Raw genomic sequence first — 21,183 nt, 5'->3', positions numbered from 1 at the left:
TGGCAGACTTCAAATCTGTTTCCAATCCCCACTGATTTGCTAGTTAGCCCAAAAAAAAACATGGAGAAGATGATGCAGCCAGTTCTTCAGACCACTATTTAATGATGCCATTTTGCTGACTGCATTAAAAACATTACTTTGATGTCATTACTGTCCCTCAGAACTATCTGGTCAGGAAACAAACTGAATATTGTTTCTTACAGTGGATCATTTACATTCCTCCCCACCTCTTACCATCTAAGTTGTTGGCTGTGTTGAGTGCATGAAGCATCTGTTCACACCACTGAGTGAATCCATCCTGGGCTTTATTAACCCCCTGGAACAATTTCAACAGCTTCTCCTCTTCTTCCACCTTCTTGTTTTGTCTACTTGTAATACCTACAGATTTACTGAGGTAAAGAAAACACTTAAAATAAATCATACGTTACCAGGCTTATGAACAGTACAGTATACAGTACAATGTTACAAGACTCGCTAGTTTACAAGGTGCGAACGCTGTTTAAGAACCAACTAATTTTTCTACGTAAATGACAAAATAAATTGTGAATGGTCACCTATTAGCTATTTTTGTTGTCAAAACAGATCCTGAGCAACACAGAAAAAAAAAGAAAAACAGACGAAGATGTTATAACTGCTAAGTGATCATCTCAGGAGTCGTAGCCTTTCTTTGCAAAAGCTCCTTCCCCAATTCCTACCTGAGGCTGGCATTGCTTTTGTTTTTATTGGTCGAGTTACGAGGTCCCACTTCCTTCACTGCATCATCCCAGAAACCCATGTTTGAGTTTTTGGTATCAGCATTACTCCAGATGCTACTGACTAGATCAGATGCCCACTGGTTGCTGGGATTAGTGTTTAGGGAGCCCCACACTGAATTCCCAATGCTGGTGTGCAGGTTAGAGTGCTGTTGAAACATAACAAAGAGATCCTGGTTATTAGCACCAGACCTGGCAGAACAGTAGTGAATAGACATGGAGAACTGTCATGTACTGTTTCCCTCTGCATACTGATTACATAAATACCATACATACCGTAGTATTTCTGACTCTGTTCGGCTGCTGGTGCTGCTGTTGCTGCTGTTTCTGCATCTGCCTTGCCTCTTCCTGCTGTATCTCCAGCAGGGACTTGGTGGTGCCTGTTGGTTTGGTGACATTACCCCAGCCTGACAATTTTTGCTGCTGTTGCTGCTGCTGTTGCTGGAGGGCCTTCATTAGTTCACGCTGCTGACGCCTTTGCTGTTGTGTACAAGACAAAAAAGCTTGTCCATACTTTCAAAAAATCATTACTATTCAGAAGTCTAGCTGGGAAGCTGGTTTTAAACTGCTATCACTCTCTCCTGGAGGAGTTTGGCTGACCTATTATTTTTTGAGCCATCACAGTTCCTCCAAAAAGGGAGACAGTAAGTAACCAGTAAACACAAATTGTTTATTAGCCTAGGACAGAGTAAATTTGTCAAATCATAACTGCAGCCAGATAAGCATTTGGGGTCTTGGAAGAATACCTTCTCTTCTACCAATCACTTGCTCCCCCTGCCCCCTTCAACCCCTCCCCCTGCCCCAAACTGCCCTGGTCTTGTGCTTATCTGCAAACATATTAAGAGTACAAATGTAAAATAATTTTATATTGTTTTGTGAACATATTATACTCCCAGGGTTAAAAGAGTACAGTTCTCCCTTCTTTCAGATACTTGTATTAAGAAGCTATAAAAACCTTCAAACAAGTTTACTGAACCTACACCCAAAAGGTAGGATTTTACCCAAGTTATGCTATTTCAAAACCCACTCCTCATCCTCACCATTCCTTCTAATAACTTTATTGACAGTTAAACAGTCACATAGTTGAGACCACTCTAACAAGTTACACTCCATTACTATTAGTAACTACCTCTTCTCGAAGCTGCCGTTCTCGTTCTTCTTCTAATTTTTGGATCTCTGCCAATGACAGTGTGGTCTGGGATTGGCAAGCTCCTGAATTTGATTGCTGACCCCATGTTGAAGATGAAGGGAGCTGGGCCAAAAAACACATCATTAGGAATTACAAAACATTTTAGAGAATACCACTGCAGTATAATCATGAAAAATCAGTGTAAGCCCACAGTACAAGGGAAAAGAAAGGCCACCTTTAAAGTTTAACAAAACACTGGAAAGTATAAAATGGTACAATTAAGTATGAAAAAGTACAACGTATAAACTACGTTTCTTTGAATTGCGCTCTGATTATCATAGGGTCAAAGACACAGCGTATCAAGAATAATGTAACACATCACTGCCTGAAAAATAGCCATCAGTTTTGATTTCAAAGATTTCAGGAACTCCAGACTTTAGAAACTTTGCACTGGCCCTTGTTCATTGCAGCAGAATAAACATCTGTACTCATCTGCGAATCCCTTTCTAGTACGCTTCTATCGACTGAACCTTTTTTATTTTGTAACTTATCTTCCTCTTGTTTCTCCCATCACTTTTCACAGTCAACTATTTACCCTCTTCCTTCTCCATATAGTTCAACCGTCCCCAATCTGCTCAAGCTAGTCTAGACAACCCTGAAATCAGCTGTGGTTTTACTTCCTACACTGAACTGAAGGAGGAAGTTAAACTGTAGAGACACATTACCTTCATTTGTGCAAGTTGCTGCTGTTGCTGCTGTTGTTGCAGCCGTCGTAAAGCCTCCTGCTGCTGCTGTCTCTGTCTCATTATTTCTTTCTGGCGCTGGAGTTCCAGCTCCTTGCGCTTTCGCTCTTCTTCTTCGAGCCGCTGTCTGGCTGCCTCTTCTTCCATGCGTAGCCGACTTTCTTCAAGGCGCCGTTGGGCTTCCTCCTCTTCACGTGCCCACTTGGCAGCCTCCTCTTCCTTCCCAGGACATAAAGAGGAGTAAAGTCTAAGACTTAGAAAATCTAAATTACTCCTACTCTGTGGTATCGACATTCTGACAGAACAGAGACCTTTATATCCGTAATCTGTGCTGTTTAGGTTGTTCAGTTACCTTTACATTTGTCAGGCAAGAAAGCCCAATAATATGGTCTATACCACCTAAAAATATAAGTTTGCCATTGTTCCACCAAGGAACTTGGAAGAGAATGACATCTCCCTAGTTCAGAGTAGCTAATTTCATGCCACTTTCCTTCTAGGAGTTACACACCTTTCAGTCCGAGCTTCTACCTGCTTATACTACTTACAGTCAAGTACTGCTACACTTTCAGTGGAAAAAAACTTGACAGGATTAAAGGAAGAAGAGGTTTTGACATGAAAGAAGAAAACAGGTGACAAAGACTGTGATGGTTACTGTTGTTACTCAACACTAGAGTTGCAAAGGAAAAGATGCTTCTGCTAACAAAGGAGATGACTGTGTGGTGGGACAGAAATGGCAATGAATGTCTTGTAAGGGAGGGTCCTGAAAACAAATTTTTAAATAACAACTGGCAATTCTGAAATGGACCTGGAAGTTAATGTGAAGCCAATCATGTTTCAAGATTAGTTTGATTTAGGGACTGTGACAGTATCAATTTGGGGGCTGGAAGCTCAAGTTCCCCAATATAGACTTCTAAAGCTGACCCCAAGGGAAAAAAGCCTGTTAACAGTAAGACAAGAAAAGGGAAGAAAAAAGCTGAAACTTTTATAATGGGTATAGTCTTGGCATAGTACAGAAAGACTGGCAAAACTCATTATCTCAGGTGATATTAAAGATAACAATTCTATAATAAAGGCTCAGAGAGTGACAATTCAAAACAAATTATTATTCTTGTACTCTAGTCTGCCTTTCTTTTGAAGAAAGGAGTAGAAATACCATGCTGCAAAGCCATTCTTAAGGCTCAAACATGAAGGAAAACACTAATGCAACACATTTCTAAAGGGCAGGCTGGATTCTGATTATTTTGTCTGAAATCAGGATACAGATAAACAACCTGGTTTTCCTTCACTTGATACTGTCTACAAACTTTGCCTTCCTCCACCAAAACTGATGGGTGCCTCAGGCACAGATGCAAGTTTCAAAGCCTGTTCGTTCTGGCAGCCTCCATAATTAAATATAATAGTTCCCTTCTGCCATTTTTCACCTGTTTACGAATTAACTCCTCTCGTTGCCGTCTTTCCTCCTCTTCTCTTCTTCTCTCTTCCAATCTTCTAAGTGCTTCCTCCTGTTGTTGCCGCTCTTCTTCCTCCCGCTGCCGCCTTAGTGCAATTTCCTGCTCTCGTTGTCGCCTCAGGGCTTCCTCCTGGAGTTGGGAACAAAATGTGAATCTATAAATCCCATTTTATTGATGAATCACATCAGAACACAGACTACAACATGGTCTGGCCAGATAAATGGCCTCAAGAAAAGTTCCTTAGCTCCAGGCTAAGCACTACCAAAACAATTATATTAAACACTCCAGACCCACATGTTAACAGGTTTTTTGACACAATGTGCATCTCATACATAAATTAATTATTTTAATGAAAAAAGGAACACATGAAATCATTCCATATCTTTGGTTTTAAAAAGAATGGTGTTGAGAATGAAAACAAAGGGTAAGACTCCTCTTTCCAATATGTACTAAGTGTACTTGAAAATATAGATGTATTTTTATGTGTGGACATCATTTTTTTTTTGGGGGGGGGGGGGGGGGGGGGGGGGAGGGGGTCAGCTGTAAGTTGGAAGCTTTTCCTACTTATAACGAGTTTCTGAACACTGACTAAAGTGCACTACAAAACTCAAACCACATATCCAGACACCAGAAATAAGCTGAAGCAGCTCAGTGCACTTCAGAAAACTGTAACCTCTGGAAGTCTCGGAGATGTGGAACTCTATGAAAGGGCTTTGACTGGGCTTTTCCTATACTACTTAAATATTATGGGTAACAAAAGGTCTTGAGGACTTCAGTTTTGGGCTATCCCTAAATTATTTAAATAGCTTCCAATAAATTGCTTTGCAAGTAGCAAAATTATTTACTTCAGTCAATATAATTTCAGCACCCTTTCCTACTGCTCTGAAGATCAAGATAAACAGAAATTTTTCCATTCTGCTACTTGATTTTTTGAGGAATAGGGCACAAGCAGCCTTCACCTGGCTTCCTGTATATTGTTAAATAGGAGTGCATCTGCGCAACTTTTCGCCCCAGTTCTGACTTTGCCTTGCATAAAATACCCTTGGGTTTTGCTGCCTTTTTTGATCTCTGATGTCCAGCAACTGTGTTAAGGCCACTTTGCTTTTCATCCCTCCTATTCTTCTCTCCACTTTCTGACTTATCCTACCAGCTCAACCTAAAGATCCAACTTTTTGCACGTGAACTTTTTAAAGCTTTCATAAATACATTTTCCTTTTGAACAATCAGTACTGTGCAATCGTACAAGTTTTTTTATAAGCAATACATTATTCACAGAATGAAGGGAGACTAATTTTGCAGCACAGATATAAATTTTGAACTCTGGTAAATCAAGGAAGTTAATTCTGAAATCTAAGACCCTTTTACTAAATCTGATACCAAACCTTCACATACACACAGCATAGATAAACTGCAGTACAGTTCACTGAACAACTAGACCAGGTTTCTCTGACCCTGGCTAACTTCAGATGTCTACAATATAACTGTCGGTAGACAGATTTTTTAAATTTTTTTTTTTACCAGTAATCCTATGGCACTGAAGAGGTGCTGGCTGCAAGCCAAGAAGTAATTCATATTCCTGTATGTCACTTAAGTGGTTTAGTGCTAAAATGTAAGTGCAGTAAGTTTTTCTTCCACTAGCTGGACATAAAACAGTAGTCTGTGAATTGTTTTCTCAACTAATCAAGTCCTTGATTTGTCATATTCACAAAAGCTTCAAGCACAACACATAAAACACCTAGACCATTTTTGTAACTTGGTCCTTGGGACACATGCACTCAAGTCACAGTAATCAAGTGTCCCCAATACAAGTGCTGAAAAATTTCTGCTTGTTGTTTCTTTTACTGAAAAGTCTACTGAGGAGGCTGGAGGTGTGCCAGTCTGTTTTGTTTGACTAGAGACCACACACCAGGATCTCGGCTCAGGATGCCTAGCCGCCAGCCAGGCTGGGGGGATGTTCGGCACTAGCCATTGACATAACATGGAGTACCTGAGAGAGATGAACAAAGTCACCAAGTCCTCCTATACAACAGCAGTTCATTGACATCTCTGCCCTACTTTCTCTTTGGGAAATGAGGCTAGAATTGCCATTAATAAAGCTGTAGGGACCTCTTTCTTGCTCAGGCATGCCAGGAGAGACACTGTTGAATGACAGCAATTAAAAAAGGGAAAAAAACCCACTTTCTCTCCCCTAGAGAACTGAAGATGAACAGTGTTGTACCAACATGAGTAAAACAAAAAAAATCTGCAAGATTATGAAAAGCTGGGAATCACATGGCTGATGTAATTCTTTTTTCCTACTCTTCACACCTATAGAAAAGGTTGCCTTAAATGTTTACTTCTGTATCTTATTATTATTCAATGTTTTTGTTTGAGCATGTAACCAAAAACTTTCAAAGCTCTCCAGCTTTCTGCCACTGACTTCCTGCTCCAAGAGAATCCCAATATTCTTTAGCATCTTTTCTAGTAATTGTTTTCAACCACACATCTTGCTGTACAGCCAACTTGTTTCAGGGCTTTTAAAAGTTATCTATAATATTGCAGAAAATCCTCATTTCAATAGACTCTGCATTCTTAAATAAAATATTACAGTTTTTTTTTCAGTTAGTAACACCTACAATTCTACTTGTCCACGTTACTAGGGCTTACAAATCTTTTCATTTTGTGGATCTCATCTTTGAACCAGGTACTTGAAATGGAGCACTAAAGATACGATTCAGAGAACACAATTATTAGCTAATTATTAAACCTCAAATTTTGTTCCTCAAAGCAATCAATCATTACAACATAGAAGATATCAGACCAGACACAAAAGAGAAATACAGGAGCTACACAAGCTGGGCATTACTGTTTGCAATTCTACAGTGCAAGTCATTGATGAAAACTATGAACAGAACTGGATTCAACATTTGGTATGACATTTCATCCTACAGAATTGAATTTCTATTAGTTATTTTTTTTATTTAGAATTCACCATCAACAGCATATTTACTAACCTTATATACTAGTCTTTTATGCAGTATTACATCAAAAGCCTTCCTGAAGTCCAGGCAGATTAAGTCTACTGCTTCACCCCTCTCAGCTCTCACTGTCATCTCCTCAAAAGAAGTTAATCAAATTTGTTAAGCATCATCTCCTCTGTATAAATCCATGCTAATAAATCAGTTCATCCCTGATTCTACAATGCCTTCCAGTACAGAAGTCAGATTCAAGTATTAGACCAGTTTCGTTTGTTTTTTAAAAAATACAGAATACAGTATTATTTTCTCTTTCCAGAGAAATGCTTAAACTCTTTTTTACCTTTTCAAGACATTACTGCTCAGAATTAAGCATTGTGGCAATTATTCCATTGGTAATGAACTAAGATACTTGCTGTTACTGATTTTCAACCCCATTCTGCTTCCTCCCTGTAAACAATTATTTCCCATGACATCTCAGAAATGGGGAGTCAGATTGTTTACTGTACAAATCCAAAGTGGACAAAAAACTTTGGAATTTAATGGACATTTCTAAGAAGTTACACATAGTAGCAAAACTGTTAGTCTGAAAAGAAACAACCCAAGTCTACTTATTTGAAGCCACCATGGATGACACACATTGAGTTACCAGGTGATCAGCTGAAAAATTAGTTATTATTAAAACAGATCTAAAGCAACTTAACTCAAAAGTTCAACTTTTGAGTATATTATTGCTTTAATGCTACAGTAAAGCTTGAACTCAAGCATCAACGGATGCTTTTCCACTGTATACCATAATGACTTGCTGTACACAAAATAGATTAAAGCAAGGAGCCATTTATAGACTTGATTCTTAAAGATACCATGAAAGCCAACTACATATTATACTGCAGCCTATTAAAATAGATCTTCAGTGACAAAACCCAAACACTGAGTGAATTAAGGTCTATGACTATCTTAGAAATAAAGCTAAAGATTCTAGAGGCTTCCTCAGAAGTGTCTGATTCTTAAACCAGGAAACACGCTTCACAACTGCCTACCAAAGCACATCGAAAATATTGTAAAGGACAAAATTATTTATTACTTTCACCTATTATTCACGTGCTACTTTACAGGGCATTTACTAACTCCTTAGTGAATAAGCTCAACAATGTGCTTGCCCTTATCCTTCACACGCAGAGTGAAAACTAACTTTCACTGCCTTTCCCTCCTACAACACTTAAAGAACTAATCTTTCTTCCATACCGAATTCAGAAGTAAATGCTAGAAACGTCAAGCTAATAATGTCTCCATTTTGTGTTCTTGTAAGATTGAGAACCTACTACAAGTCCTACATTCATTCTGCTACTGCAATACAGATCACGTAATTTAAACAAATCTGCTTGTCCAAACTATATCCCTTCCTTTCCCAAATATCAACTGAAGAAAACAAAGCTGAAAAACTCCATGACATAATCCAGATAATTTTTTTGAATAAATGATTTACTAAGTTAAAAGAAAAAACAAGGAAGAAAAAGCTAAATGATACATCACTTTTTCCACTATATCCTTCTACATTGTATTTATCTGAAACAGCTGCTTAAGCTCCAGTCTAGTCCAGAACATACCCATATCAAAACACTACACTGCATAAGTGGTGACTAAAGATTAAACATACAATATCTGCACAACTAACTATAGTCTAATATTGACACCAAGAAGTTGGGAAGAAATATTCCACACAGAATAAAGCCTCTTGGCTCACAGACAGAAACCTATCTTGAAGTGAACCATCAAAGCCCATTTCTCAGATTGCAATTTGGGCTCTTCAACTTAAAATCAAGAACAGAAGATGATCATTTCATATACTCACATGAAAAATATTAGAACTGTCTTCTCACACACCTACCAAAGATTAATTAGACCCCACAGGATTCTTAAAGTGAGTTTTATAAAGTATTAAAATTAATTAGAGATGAACTACATTGAGGAAACTCACTTGCTTCCTGCGGGCCAGCTCTTCTTCTTCCCGTCGTTTCCTCTCATCTTCCTGCTGCCTCCTAAGTAGCTCTTCTTGTTGCCTCCGAAGCTCCTCCTGCCTTTTCCTCTCCTCTTCCTCTCGTTTGGCCCTCATTTCCACTTCTCTCCTCTCTTGCTCTAGCTACAATTCACATAAAACTATGCTCAGATGCAGGTAACGTATTCCTACACCATTTCTTAGGGCAACTCTGCTGAGATTATAGTAACAACATAACCGATGAAGCCTCTGACAGATGCTCTCCTTTAATTGTAATTTTACCTATCAGCTGGCTGCCTACTGGGGTCAGATTCCTGAAATAGTCTAGAACAATTTCTGACAATTTCTGTTCTGTAACAAACACCAGTTCTCTAGTCAGTCTTTCTACATCAGCTCCTTAAAATAACCTCTGACTATAGAAGGTAGTAGCGAGTTGCTTTGCAGTCATCATAAAATAGCCAGTTTCAGGAAACGTACAGAATCATACAGGTTCAAACTAAAAAAATAATTTAATACTAGTGTAAGTGTGAAACAACCCCGACAAACAGGACTCTTGCGATTCCCCAAACCAATTCTGGTGAAAAGATGCAAGGATTAAGAGACTGACTACCTGCTCCTACTCAGGTTTTGGCATGACAGCTCATGATGATCCCATTTTAAAACAGAGGTGGCTAGTGAATAGGTTTTAATCACAAGTGTAAAAAACATAACCACTATTTTAGACATCAGCAGTACTGCCACAGCAATGATTTCCAAACAGCAGTCCACAAGGATTTAATAACTGGTTTCTATAACCCCTATTTTCTTTATAGTGTTTTCCATGAAAATCTAATCAAAATCGTACAGAGTAGCCTAAAGACTGAAGAGCTAAGAGTCTTCCATTGGCTCAGGAAACACAGTTACATTGCAGAACAGCAATCCCAACTTCTTACAGTACAAAACAGTTTCTGACCTTTGCAGCTTTGGCCTTCTCGAGCTGCTGAAGTTGTTCTAGAGCTGGTCCCTGAGCTGCAGTATCAATGGGGAGATCCCAGACACTGCTTCCTTCCCAGACTAGACAGTGAAGAAAACAAACATTGACAAGCAAAAGTAAGCACATCAGCAAAAAACAACCAAAAGGGGGAAATTGTGTATGCTGTTACTACATTTTATGAACCAAAATCATGGTAACACAGTCTTAGCAGAGAGCCACCTTCCTGTAGAACAAGGCTTGCCCATTACTGAAGCAAGGCTGGGTTTCCTAAAAATGCTACACAAGAAGCAGCTATTCAAACTCCTCCCAGAGGAGAACACCTTTATAATGTGACACTCAATCCCTTTGGATCAAGGCAACCCATAACCATCAGAAAAACTACGATATTCTTCACAGCTCTCAAATGGAATTTAAACTGCAAGGCAAAGTAGCCTGAACCAGTTAAAAAATACTGATGAAGAAATTATTTCCCCTAGTGTCAAAAAGGGAGCAATCACCTCAAAAATGCTGGCTCTTAATCCATGAATTTTTCTCAACAAATCTGACACGTGCTAAGCATCTTACCTGTAGGTTGTGAAGCTGACTGAAGTTCCCATATTGAGCCAGTGTCCGGCACTGACACAGACCTTGTAACAGGTGGCATCATGTTCTGTTCAGATATTCTGTAATACCAACAGGAAGAGTCAACATGCCACTTCCAGGGAGAAGAGTGCTCTGAACACGCATGAGATTCAGTAACTTGTAACATACTCCTTTCCTTCCACACCTCTATTTAAAACAAAAATATGATGTGGACAACACTAGTTGCTTGCAGAGTTCTTGCTCATCTCATCCCTGCTGCCAAGTCAAGGGCTAAGCCAGGCACTGCTACAGTTTTGCATTTGCTGCTTATAGGTTAATTTGAGGAACAAGCATCTAGTACTGCAGAACTCAACTGGCAAAGCCATTCTGTTACCAGCACAACAGATCTGTCAAAAAGGTATGATTTCAACTACAAGATTTCCTCATCATTTTCATAAACATTCTGAGGTAAAGGCTACCTTTATATATAAAGTATTCGACATCCTGCAACAGTTTCATATTCACACAATGTTTAAAATATGTAATGCTCAAATATGAGCAAACTTAAATAGGATGGACCACTGACAAGATTATAATTATCATTATATACAAGTTAAGAGTATAGGAAGAATGGTATGCAGTTCAAGTCTGGGGTAACTCACCTCATCTTCAGGGCCTGGAACTGCTGCAAGAGAATAGCAAGCTGCTGCTGCTGCTGGGATGAGAGGGCTGCCTTCTGCTGCTGAGCCAGCACCTGTGCATATTGTTGTCTTCAAAAGAGAAGCAGAGAATCACTGGTATTTGTTCACTTGCTTATTTATATAATGCCCAAGTTGCAGAAGTTGCGCATAGGTTCATTCTCCGGGACTAATGCCCACTGACCTGTATCATGTACATGCTAAATACTAGAGGAAACCACAGAATGGGGCCTTGAAAAGAATCAAGATAAGAACACAACAAATTGGACACCATGAGCAGAATCAAATTCCTCTTCACCCTCAACTCTGACAACTGGTTATTGCTGTCCAATGTTTCTCTTGTAAGCTATGCAATGGTACTTTCCTTCTTCTATAAATTACATACAGATTGCTCAAATTAACCTGGCTTTGATGACTGCCCACCTCACAAATCAATCTCTTCCCCAGCATATCAAGGCATCTCCTAGTACAGGGGCAGGCTCTTGCCTTATCAAATTGTAAGCTGACAATCAGTATTCAAAAATAATAATCATGGCACATGCTTTGAGGACCCCTTGAACAAGTCTGATTGCTTTCTCTTCTCCAAGCTCCTGCAAAACAAGTTATTAGGAACTGGCCAGAACTGAACAACTGACAACTGTGGCAAAATGGATGATGAACTGCTTTCTTCAGCAGTTACCTTCCACTGATCTTCAAAAAGCTGAGCAACCAGACCAAAAGTTCTGCCTTCTCCACCACCAGTTCAAAAGACACGTAGCCTTTGCCTGACTCCAACAGATCTAAACTGCATTACAAGGATAGCTGGGATTCAGTTTCACCATAATGGCTACCTATATAGCAGGTCTCACCAAAGTAGCTATGCATGACACCAAAAAAGACTCTGTGCCTGAGGTAGCCACACTCCATCCTAATCCTGTAGAATATTGACCCTCTGGTGTTTGTGGAAGCAGGCTATTGCTGTTGGAGGTGAAGTGCTCCCAGCCCCATTGCCCAAGGAAACAATGACAAGAAGCTGAACCCAGGTGATTAAAAATGCAGGGCAGAACACAGCCACTGGAAGATCTCTGGGACTGGCAGTCTTACTGTATTAAAAGATGCTGATACTGGAGGTGCTGCATTTGGATCAGGGCCAACTCTTGTTGCCTGGTCAGCCGTTCTTGGTCCAGCTCACCCTACATTTAGGAATAAAACATTCTATTTTAGTAACATTTATAATAACAGTAGTATTTGCAATAGCAAATGCAAGCGATGTAAAAGTTGCATTCTGAACTGAAAAGACAGAAAATAGAAGAATACCTAGACAGAAATCAACATTTACAAAGCCGATAGTATGGTGACTGTGAAATACACAGCACTTGTATGTATCACAGGACCAAGCCTTCCAGCCACTGACGTAGCAAAACAAACATTTATAAATTGAGTGTCTTTTCTCCACTTAAAAAGGTAATTTAACACAAGAGTTCCACTTTGGTGCTTGGAACACCTGCAATTCCAAGACAGAGCAGTTGACACATAAGTAATTCAATTTCCATTTGTTACAGGCCTATTTGAATACTGTAACTGTCACATAATTACCAGATGTGGAAGTGGTGCTGGACCTGGAGTGAAGGGAACCCTGCCCCACATTTTCATGATGTCTCCAAGTGGCTGGAAAGTCTCATCACAGGCTCTCTTAACCAACAGCGACATAGTGAAGTATCCAGCCTGGAACCACTCTGCCATCTCCTGATTACTAAAAGGACCTGAAATAAAATCAGCCAATACATATTTGGGGGTGGGGGGGCGGGGAGTAAAGCCAAGTTGAGCACACTGGAAAAAGCATGGTGCTTGTTAAAGTAACACAGTACATCAGGCATTCCTGTCTCTCTAATCCACTTGCTTGGACAGACAGTACATTCAACGCTGGAGTGTCAATGCACATATCTAGAGCTTTACAGTGGCTACAGCATTCCCCCAAGATAGCCTAATGAAAAGTGCATGACTGCTTTTACCATGCATTGGAGGGAGATAAGTCAGCTCTGAGATGAAAGTCAAGCAGCCACAGTGGTGCTGAGCTTGGTCTAGCAAATACACACCCTGCCTTCTAGCAAAGCTCGCTACTTCAGGCTCAGCAACAGGTTGACAACAGTTGCCATTTCCATTTTGGACCTCAGCAGTATCTGCTAGCTGACAGTGCTAAAAGCACAAGCACTACTTTCCCCACGTGTACTGCACAGATAATTAAACAGTCTTAGTCTGTTTCAACTCTTGCCTTCAAATCAGAGGAATTTACATGTTTTATAGAAGTTTTGCTTCTGGAACTTAGCAGACAACCAGATCCACTTCTGAATGGACAACTACATTTTTTAAGATAATGAGGAAATCAGTTTCTCTTTCCTTTCTCCAAAACCTACACTCTTCCTCTTTTTCCTCAGAAAAACTTCAGTCGCTCCTTTCAAAGGAGGACTCCTATACTACTTTCACATATCCAAACAGACACAGAGCCAGTATAACAAAACAGATTATTTAGCAGAGCATGAATGACATGAATACAAGTTTTGCAAAAATATCTTCTGAAAAGCAAGAATGTTTGGTAATTCTTGCCTTCTCTGTAAGGACTATCTTTAGAAGGCAATTCCTCCCAGAGAATATGAAAACCACAAGAAGTATCCCAAGAAAAAGTTATGTGGTAGTGTTTACTTCTGGAGGTCACATTCAAGGAAGTACTCACTCCAGTAAAAAACTGTTAGATCATCACTGAGCAATAAACAACCAGCAGCAACTAACATAAGTCTAAAGCAGACTGAGCAAATAAAATGCTTTATGGTTAACATCCTTTAAACTTAAAGTGGTGAGAAGAAAACCCTGAAGACGTGTAATAACTGCAGGCAAGAGATTGGCACAGATCTGACAAATAACAACCCCACAAATCCTATCTAGAGCTCATAGCTGAGGAAGTCACTCACACTAAACAGCATTAGCAACTACTTAGCAAAGTACAGCAAGAACTTGCTGCTTGATTGCATTTTTGGGAGGCAGCTACTAAAAGAGCCCCAAGACCTCCAAAAGAAAAGTACCTTCTGAAAACAAAGATGCACATATCTATACAAAAGGCCTGCTCCAAATTTCATTTAAAAAAAGAGAGAGATTTCTTAAGCAAAAACTGCAAGCATGAAACAGTTGGCATTATATGAACTAATAATGCACTGGCTGCAAGTACAATTTACGTTGACATTATATGAGAGCACAGGCTTGTGAAGACTTGTCTTCTCTGCTCTAGATTCTAAGCAAATCACCCTTCCCTGAAATACTTCACATCTTTGAGCTGAGACTAGAAAACTGATTTCAGTGTTTCTCATTGATTCTTCAACAAGCTACTGAACAGTCACGTTCTTGTTTTGTTTCCACTATTATCTGGAAATCAGAGTAACTATTGGCATGAAAACCAGGTTTTAGTCTAACCTCAATTTACAGAAACACGAAGTGATGGCAAACCTCAGCCACAATAAAGTATAATTCTGGACATAAGGCATGCTGAGCTGATGGGGGCAGTGACAGGTAGAAGATTTATTTTCAAAACCTAATTCTAGAGTGGTAAATACCCTGTGCTGCTTCTGTAAAAACAAGCATCAGTATCTGTTGGTGGCAATTTTGTGAAGAACTCTAACAGTTCTGTGAAACAAAAGAGGAAGTGTAAAGGGCACAGACCTACCCTGAATTTCTCCTTGTGGATCTTTGTAGTACCACTTCTGCATGGCTTCATGGAACAATGGCATAGAGGAACCTTTTGCTCTGTGCTCCTGAATTTTTGCTGCTAGTCTTTCATCATCAAGGGCACTGTCCTGCAGGTATGCCACCATTTTCTCTGCTTGCTGCAGGAGACATCAAAACCAGCAAGCAATGAGAGTTAGATGTGTGCTTACAGATTTGAAAATGAGCGCAACAAATACAACTTTGTACTACCCAGTGCTCAAGAGCATACCAGGAATTACAGGCAACCCAAGGACTGATGTAACTGCACCACGAACCCTGACCTCAGTCTACCACCTTGTCACAATCCTGAATAAGCACAGTTCACCTGCTCAAGTAAAGCTTTCAAACAACTTGCCAAGAAACAAAACAGGTATGGGAGCGCTAGCATGAAAAATGCTCTACATCCCAGCAGTCACTAAACGTTCATAAACACAGTCTGCACTTTGTATATGTTTCTTTTTTTTTTTCCTCCTTTTTTTTATTACAATATTGGGCATACTGTTTTAGGGTTTCTCAAGGCAAATGGTAAGGCTACTTGACAGTGGTAATAAACACTAGGATCTCTAGCTCTTTAACACTAGGTATAGCACCCTTATTCAGAAAAATACTAGACAGGCTTGAATTATTCTCAAAAAAAATTGAGGGAAAAATTAACTTTCAGCATACATTGTGAAGTGTAAAGTTTCAGCTGCATTTCTGTTTTTATGGGCTTCAAATATTTTTTGCATTCCACATTCCTCCAGTCTCACGATTGTCAACAACAAAGGAATCTGAGAAGTTTTACCTGCTCTAGGTGTTTGAGGCCCTCTTCATCATCTGGGTCAGTGGGAATGTTGCCCATGCCTGGAGCAGCTGTGACAGGTGTCTGAACTGGCCGCAGAGCAGGATTTGAATTGGAAACAGGAGGGGAAAGATGAGCAGGAGAAGCTGTGTCTGTAGAAATCTGTGGCAAAGGTTGAGCAACAGAAGCCAAATCTAAAGAAAAATGTTAAAATTAGTTCATTATCTTTAACATAAATGAAAATGATTTTTAAGAAGTTATTGTAGAAAACCTTCAACAGCTCAAAATCCGCACCAAAGCAAAAGTATTTTCAGATTTTCCTGTATGTATGACTGCACATTGGTACTGCTGACAGCACAGGCACCCAACCTAACTTCACGGAACAGTTTAGTTCTAACAGTGCAGAACTGCACATTTCACCATACCCCATTCCCAGGCGACATACATTTGTCCAGACTGATCTGCTCTACAACTAGCTCATGTTTTGCTAGACTGTGTTGCAATGTGAAGTAGCAGTGTGCTACAAGCGCTTGAGACAGCATATCCAACAAATCTTGTTTTTATAGACCAGTTGGTGAATTCCAGCTTTCCATCACCATAATCCAGCACTTGCCTCTTAAAAGAGGCCAAGACTAATCACAAGTAATAGAAACTTACTAAATTTATCTATCAAATTTATTACCTTCCCCTCTGTTGGACATTTTGGCTGGCGGTGTATTCTCCGTTCGATTCTCTTTATCTTCTGTTTTTTCCGTTCTTTCTGGCACAGACTCTTCCTTCCTTTCAAAAAGGCTCGTCTGCAGCGGGTCTGGAGGCTGGGATTTCGGTGGAGTATCTGACCTGGTAGCTGGTGAAGATGTTTGGACTGCTTCTTCCACTGCTTCTGTAACATTGCACAGTTCTACGTAACTGAATTAACAGAAATTCTACTCTGCAGCATAGAAGAGATGCATGAGAAGTCCCCCTTACCTGCCACTGCTCTATCTGTTTTCTCTCCCTCTTTCTTGGTGGTCTTTTCATGATCTTTGGCTTCTTCATTGTGGCTCCCTTCAGAGTCGGATCTTTCTTCACCTTCCTCCACAGGTCTGAAGTCCATCTCCTGTTCCTCAGGGATTGGCTCCTTCTGCACCTTCTACAAAGCCAACATAACCATCCATAATTCACACAATGTAACAGGACATTTGCTCAAAGTGAACAAAGGGCCCAAGACAGCTTTTCACCTTTAAAGAGAGAAACGCTCCAGAGGAGTCAAATGTTCCCATCTCTTCTTCTGCATCTTCTAAGCACCACTCAGGGAGACTGTCCCTGTCATCATCCATGCTGCCACTCCCACACCTTACTCGTCGATAACCCCGTTCATCATCTCGTTCCCGGAAATCGAATTCAAATCTCCGCCGTCGCTCCATGTGCTCTCGCCAGCCTGCAGAACGAGGGCCGTCTAAGGTGGGGGGAAAGCAACTTTACAAGACAGTCCCAGGGGTAGTAGCTTACTTGGAAGGGTGAAGGGGTGGGTGAAGAGATGACAAACAGTGACAGAAATTCAGGAAGCCCCTACAGGGTACAATCCACCTATGAACAGGCATCTTAAAGGACAAGGAAAAGAACAGGAGTATCTTACCATTAAGCAGAAGACTTTCAAATATTGTCCACTGTATATCCCCACATTATAAACTGCATTATGAGCATTAAAAAACATGTAAGTGAAGAAAGCTGGGCTACATAATCTAAAAGCACCAAAATTAGACAAGCAACACTAGATGCTGATTGAATTTACCAGCAATCATTGACTTAAAACTTTTTGGCATCTTTGTATGTATAAGATTTTATATTTTCTTTTAGGCAATCTGTAGAAGTCACATCCTGAACAAACCACCCATGCGTTTTTCCTCCTGCCTTCAGAGACACTTTTGTGCATATACTTGAAAAATGGACTGACAACTTTTCAAACACCTTTGAAAGGACTGTTAAGACTCTTGAACAGTAATTTTTTAGCCACGGAATACCGAAACTTGGAATGATAAGGAAAGGGGGGGAGAACTTTCCAAATTCAAATATAAATTTTATTCTACTTTTCCTTCTTATCTATTCAGAAGATTTCTTCATTCAGCCAAGCTTAAAATCCTCTGACTGCAATAGTGCTGTTTAAACTGTAAAAAACTTATCTGCTAAGGAAAACAAACTGGGAGTGAAGGGATTGTAAACAGCTTTCCAACCAACAGAAGCTATCTTTACCAGAAAGTTGCAAAGCCAAAATGAAAGCACCTTGGTTTTTAGGGGTCATGGTTTTTTCTCCAGAAAAAATGTCTTTTTTTGGTCTCAGAATTTGTGCAATCAGTGCAGTCTCACTCACTGTTTATCAAATAGCTAGCAAAAAAGTCACAGTACAGAGAAACTTTTCCATTTGCTTCATATGAATGAGCCATGTTTCCACATCAACCCTAATACCCTATTAATATTAACCATGCAAAAATCCACCTTTGTCTCACAAATACAAGTAACATGAAACAAACTCCTTCTAGAAACACTATGAACTTTAAGATTATATTTTATCAAGGAAACACTACAGATTAGAGTTTAACAAGGACTTCACTATACCATATCTGCTTATTTGCAAATAATTCCACGGTATAACTTAATCTATGCTTCTAGTTATGCCTTGGAAACAAATACATAACATTTTTGGTATGCAACACTGTCAAATCAATGTTCTGAAGCAACCTTTTTAATGTCATTAAGGAACAAAGTAAGGCACAGTAAGCTTGCACTTATGCCACCTTTTCTGCCTGCTTTAAAGTATTTTTTTAACACCTTAGGCCTGTGATGTCAACCACCTGTTCACCAGTAACTTCTCAAAAAATATGTAAGCAAAGACAAAGGCTCACTGAAGATGCACTAATGGAGTAAGTACTCCAGAGAGTTCAAGTACACTTTTGAACACTTTTAAGATTCAGCTGGACAGGGTGCTGGGCCATCTCGTCTAGACAGTGCTTTAGCCAAGAAAGGTTGGACCAGATGATATTTAACACCCTTTCCAACCTGGTATTCTATGATTCTATGAAGTAATAACTATTTCATGCACCCTCTTCAGAATAGGATGCCTGCATCACGCCCTGTGCACCTCTGCCCACAGCACCCTGGCCTCCAGCTTTGGCTGAACGCAGGAGGTGCAGATTTCTAAGGGACTTCTTTTAAAGTCATACATATGAACATCTCATTAAAATAATGCTCAATTTCAGAAGAACAAAAGCATCTCTAGGAACAACCAGCAACTAAGCAGGACAACAGAGTCTACTTGAAAGAAAAGGCCTGACAGTGAAATTCCACTGACATGGCATCAGAAGCAGTGTTAAGTTTACTTCCCCTTCTTCATCAGAAATATCAACACATCAAAACCAGGACCTCCTTTGGAATCTGAGGGCTTTTTCTGAGGTTGCTAACAACCATACTGCATTTCTGATTAAAGTCACAGGCAGACATCTCCTCAGTACAGCCAGCAATGTCCATGTCAGGTTTCCCAATGCGTGGAAAAAACAGAGCTATGGCCTGAACCTGGCAATGCCATATTGTATAAACAGATTAATATCTCTGCCTGTTTGCTACCCTGGGGCTTGCAAATAGCTGAGCATCTTTTCTTCAGCTCGCTTTTGTATAAAAGAGGAAATTTTGGTAGTACAAACTTTCTATACAGCCATAAGTGGCCCATCTTGAGACCAGGCATTGAGAAGAGCCTCAATTATTTTTATACAGTTCACATCCCTACACCAGGAGCACAAGCTCTTCGTTGCAGGACCCAGAAACATGGTTTTTCAAGGTGAATTCTAAGCATTTTGTTAATTCCAGGTATCTTCAAAGTTCAAATTAAGAACATGGAGACTTTGTTTACCACATGGTCTGCTTCCAAAGATTTAGACACACAGCCTCCTTTTCACAGCCCACATTTTCAGAGCTAGGTGGACAGGCGAAGAGATAAGTGGACCAGACATGTCCTTGTTTCTTAGTAACAATAAAAGTTTATAAAAGCCTAGTTAGAGTATAGTGAGCAACTCAGGTGTGAAGTACAGGGCTGCCAATCTTTAAAGCAAGCCAAAAGTAAAGACAAATCTTAAATTCTTACCTGAAGTTTTTTAACCAACAGTTAGGACACAAACATAGCTTTGAATTCAGTCCCGTAGTATCATTAGGCAGCAGTTATACGATCAAGATTCCAAGTTAAAAGAAACAATTTTAAGCTAAATTTACCCTTTGCAACCTATGGTGACATTACAAGTGAAAGAAAGGATACTGGCTGCTTCAGGAAATCCAAGTACATTTCAGTCTCAATTACTAATAGCTATTTATCGCTTAAAAGTTTTATTCTCTAATTCAGAAAAGAAATTTCTAATGTATACTAAAAAAAACCACTAAATACTAAATGAAAGACACAGGAATAGTACACATTACTTTTTTGGCATATATTATATATGAATCTAATTTTTATTTTACTCAATTTTAGAGCAAGATTATCAAATGTACTTTAGCTGCTTCAAGATATTCAAGAAGCACAAAGCACAATGCCCAAAAGATAAGTAGTTTACTTGATTCACAGCAGTTGATTCCAAAAATGGAGTGAACCAGGATGAATTTGAAAAGCCTTTCAAAAAAACAGCAACCAAAAAAAATATCTTTATATGAGATTACAAACTCAGGCCTCTCTAAAATGCTTTTCCAGAAAGAGATCTTAATAGAACTGCTTAAGCAAAGACACAAAATTGTATCAGAGAAAAGTTTTAGGCAAGAAGAGATGCTTCCTATTCCTTAAAGATGACTTGGTAACAAAAAGCAAAACCAAAACCATCTATACGTCATTCACAAGTTATGAGACCAAAAAAGGTTTGTGTAAGTATCTGATAAAATGGACTTGCTCCGCAAATTTAAAGGGCCATCATTGTATGAATGCAAGAACTGGAACAACAGAAAGAAGGGGCTTTTTAGGTAAGCAGTCACTAAATCCTTAAAAAAAAATGGCTAAAAATATAAATTAAAAAAAAAAGCCAAGAGAACTTTGAAGCAGCCAGTGAACTTAAAGCTATAAACACATTCTTCTTACAGATAGTTAACCCAGTCTAAAGATCCTATTTCACATCTACAATAGCAGTGGTACGTTTACCCAGAACAACTAGCAAAACAACTTTTCCATTGTATAAGCCAAGGAAAGATATCTTCTCATGAGACTTCTAGTCCCAGTGCACAGACATTAGTAGAAAAAGTAGAAAACCCCATAAACTCTGACTGGAAAAGCCTGGTCATGCAATCCAGACAGTTTTCATGCTGCAAAAAAAAGACAAGTTTACAACCTTCTGAATTAAGTAGAAGGGAAAAAAAAAGCATTATGCTTGTCTATTTTACGGAGAAATCTGACCGATTTGCTTCTTCA

At 39.4% G+C, this 21,183-nt stretch overlaps 1 protein-coding gene across 10 annotated transcripts in view; it reads right to left on the bottom strand.

Annotated features, from left to right (window-relative positions):
* Positions 1-21,183, bottom strand: part of GIGYF2 (GRB10 interacting GYF protein 2) — a 79,166-nt gene that overhangs the window by 5,673 nt on the left and 52,310 nt on the right. For 2 of the 10 annotated variants that reach the window (XM_049803515.1, XM_049803516.1), the window contains 17 exons: positions 16,991-17,208; positions 16,740-16,902; positions 16,453-16,671; positions 15,774-15,964; positions 14,949-15,108; positions 12,833-12,999; positions 12,341-12,429; positions 11,222-11,329; positions 10,563-10,660; positions 9,978-10,078; positions 9,008-9,169; positions 7,069-7,170; positions 4,046-4,204; positions 2,607-2,843; positions 1,882-2,004; positions 1,029-1,232; positions 437-901 (listed from right to left, as the gene is read on the bottom strand). In XM_049803515.1, coding sequence (XP_049659472.1) covers positions 692-901; positions 1,029-1,232; positions 1,882-2,004; positions 2,607-2,843; positions 4,046-4,204; positions 7,069-7,170; positions 9,008-9,169; positions 9,978-10,078; positions 10,563-10,660; positions 11,222-11,329; positions 12,341-12,429; positions 12,833-12,999; positions 14,949-15,108; positions 15,774-15,964; positions 16,453-16,671; positions 16,740-16,902; positions 16,991-17,208 — 2,711 coding nt within the window. In that variant the 3' untranslated portion in view covers positions 437-691. Of the gene's footprint in view, positions 1-234; positions 390-436; positions 902-1,028; positions 1,233-1,881; positions 2,005-2,606; positions 2,844-4,045; positions 4,205-7,068; positions 7,171-9,007; positions 9,170-9,977; positions 10,079-10,562; positions 10,661-11,221; positions 11,330-12,340; positions 12,430-12,832; positions 13,000-14,948; positions 15,109-15,773; positions 15,965-16,452; positions 16,672-16,739; positions 16,903-16,990; positions 17,209-21,183 lie in introns of those variants that run through there. The other 8 variants (XM_049803524.1, XM_049803517.1, XM_049803519.1 and 5 more) reach the window with 8 other exon arrangements.

The sequence above is a fragment of the Accipiter gentilis genome, chromosome 6 (genome assembly GCF_929443795.1).
Source record: "Accipiter gentilis chromosome 6, bAccGen1.1, whole genome shotgun sequence".
In the NCBI taxonomy this organism is placed as follows: Eukaryota; Metazoa; Chordata; class Aves; order Accipitriformes; family Accipitridae; genus Astur; species Astur gentilis.
This window is presented reverse-complemented; position numbering and strand designations above follow the sequence as displayed.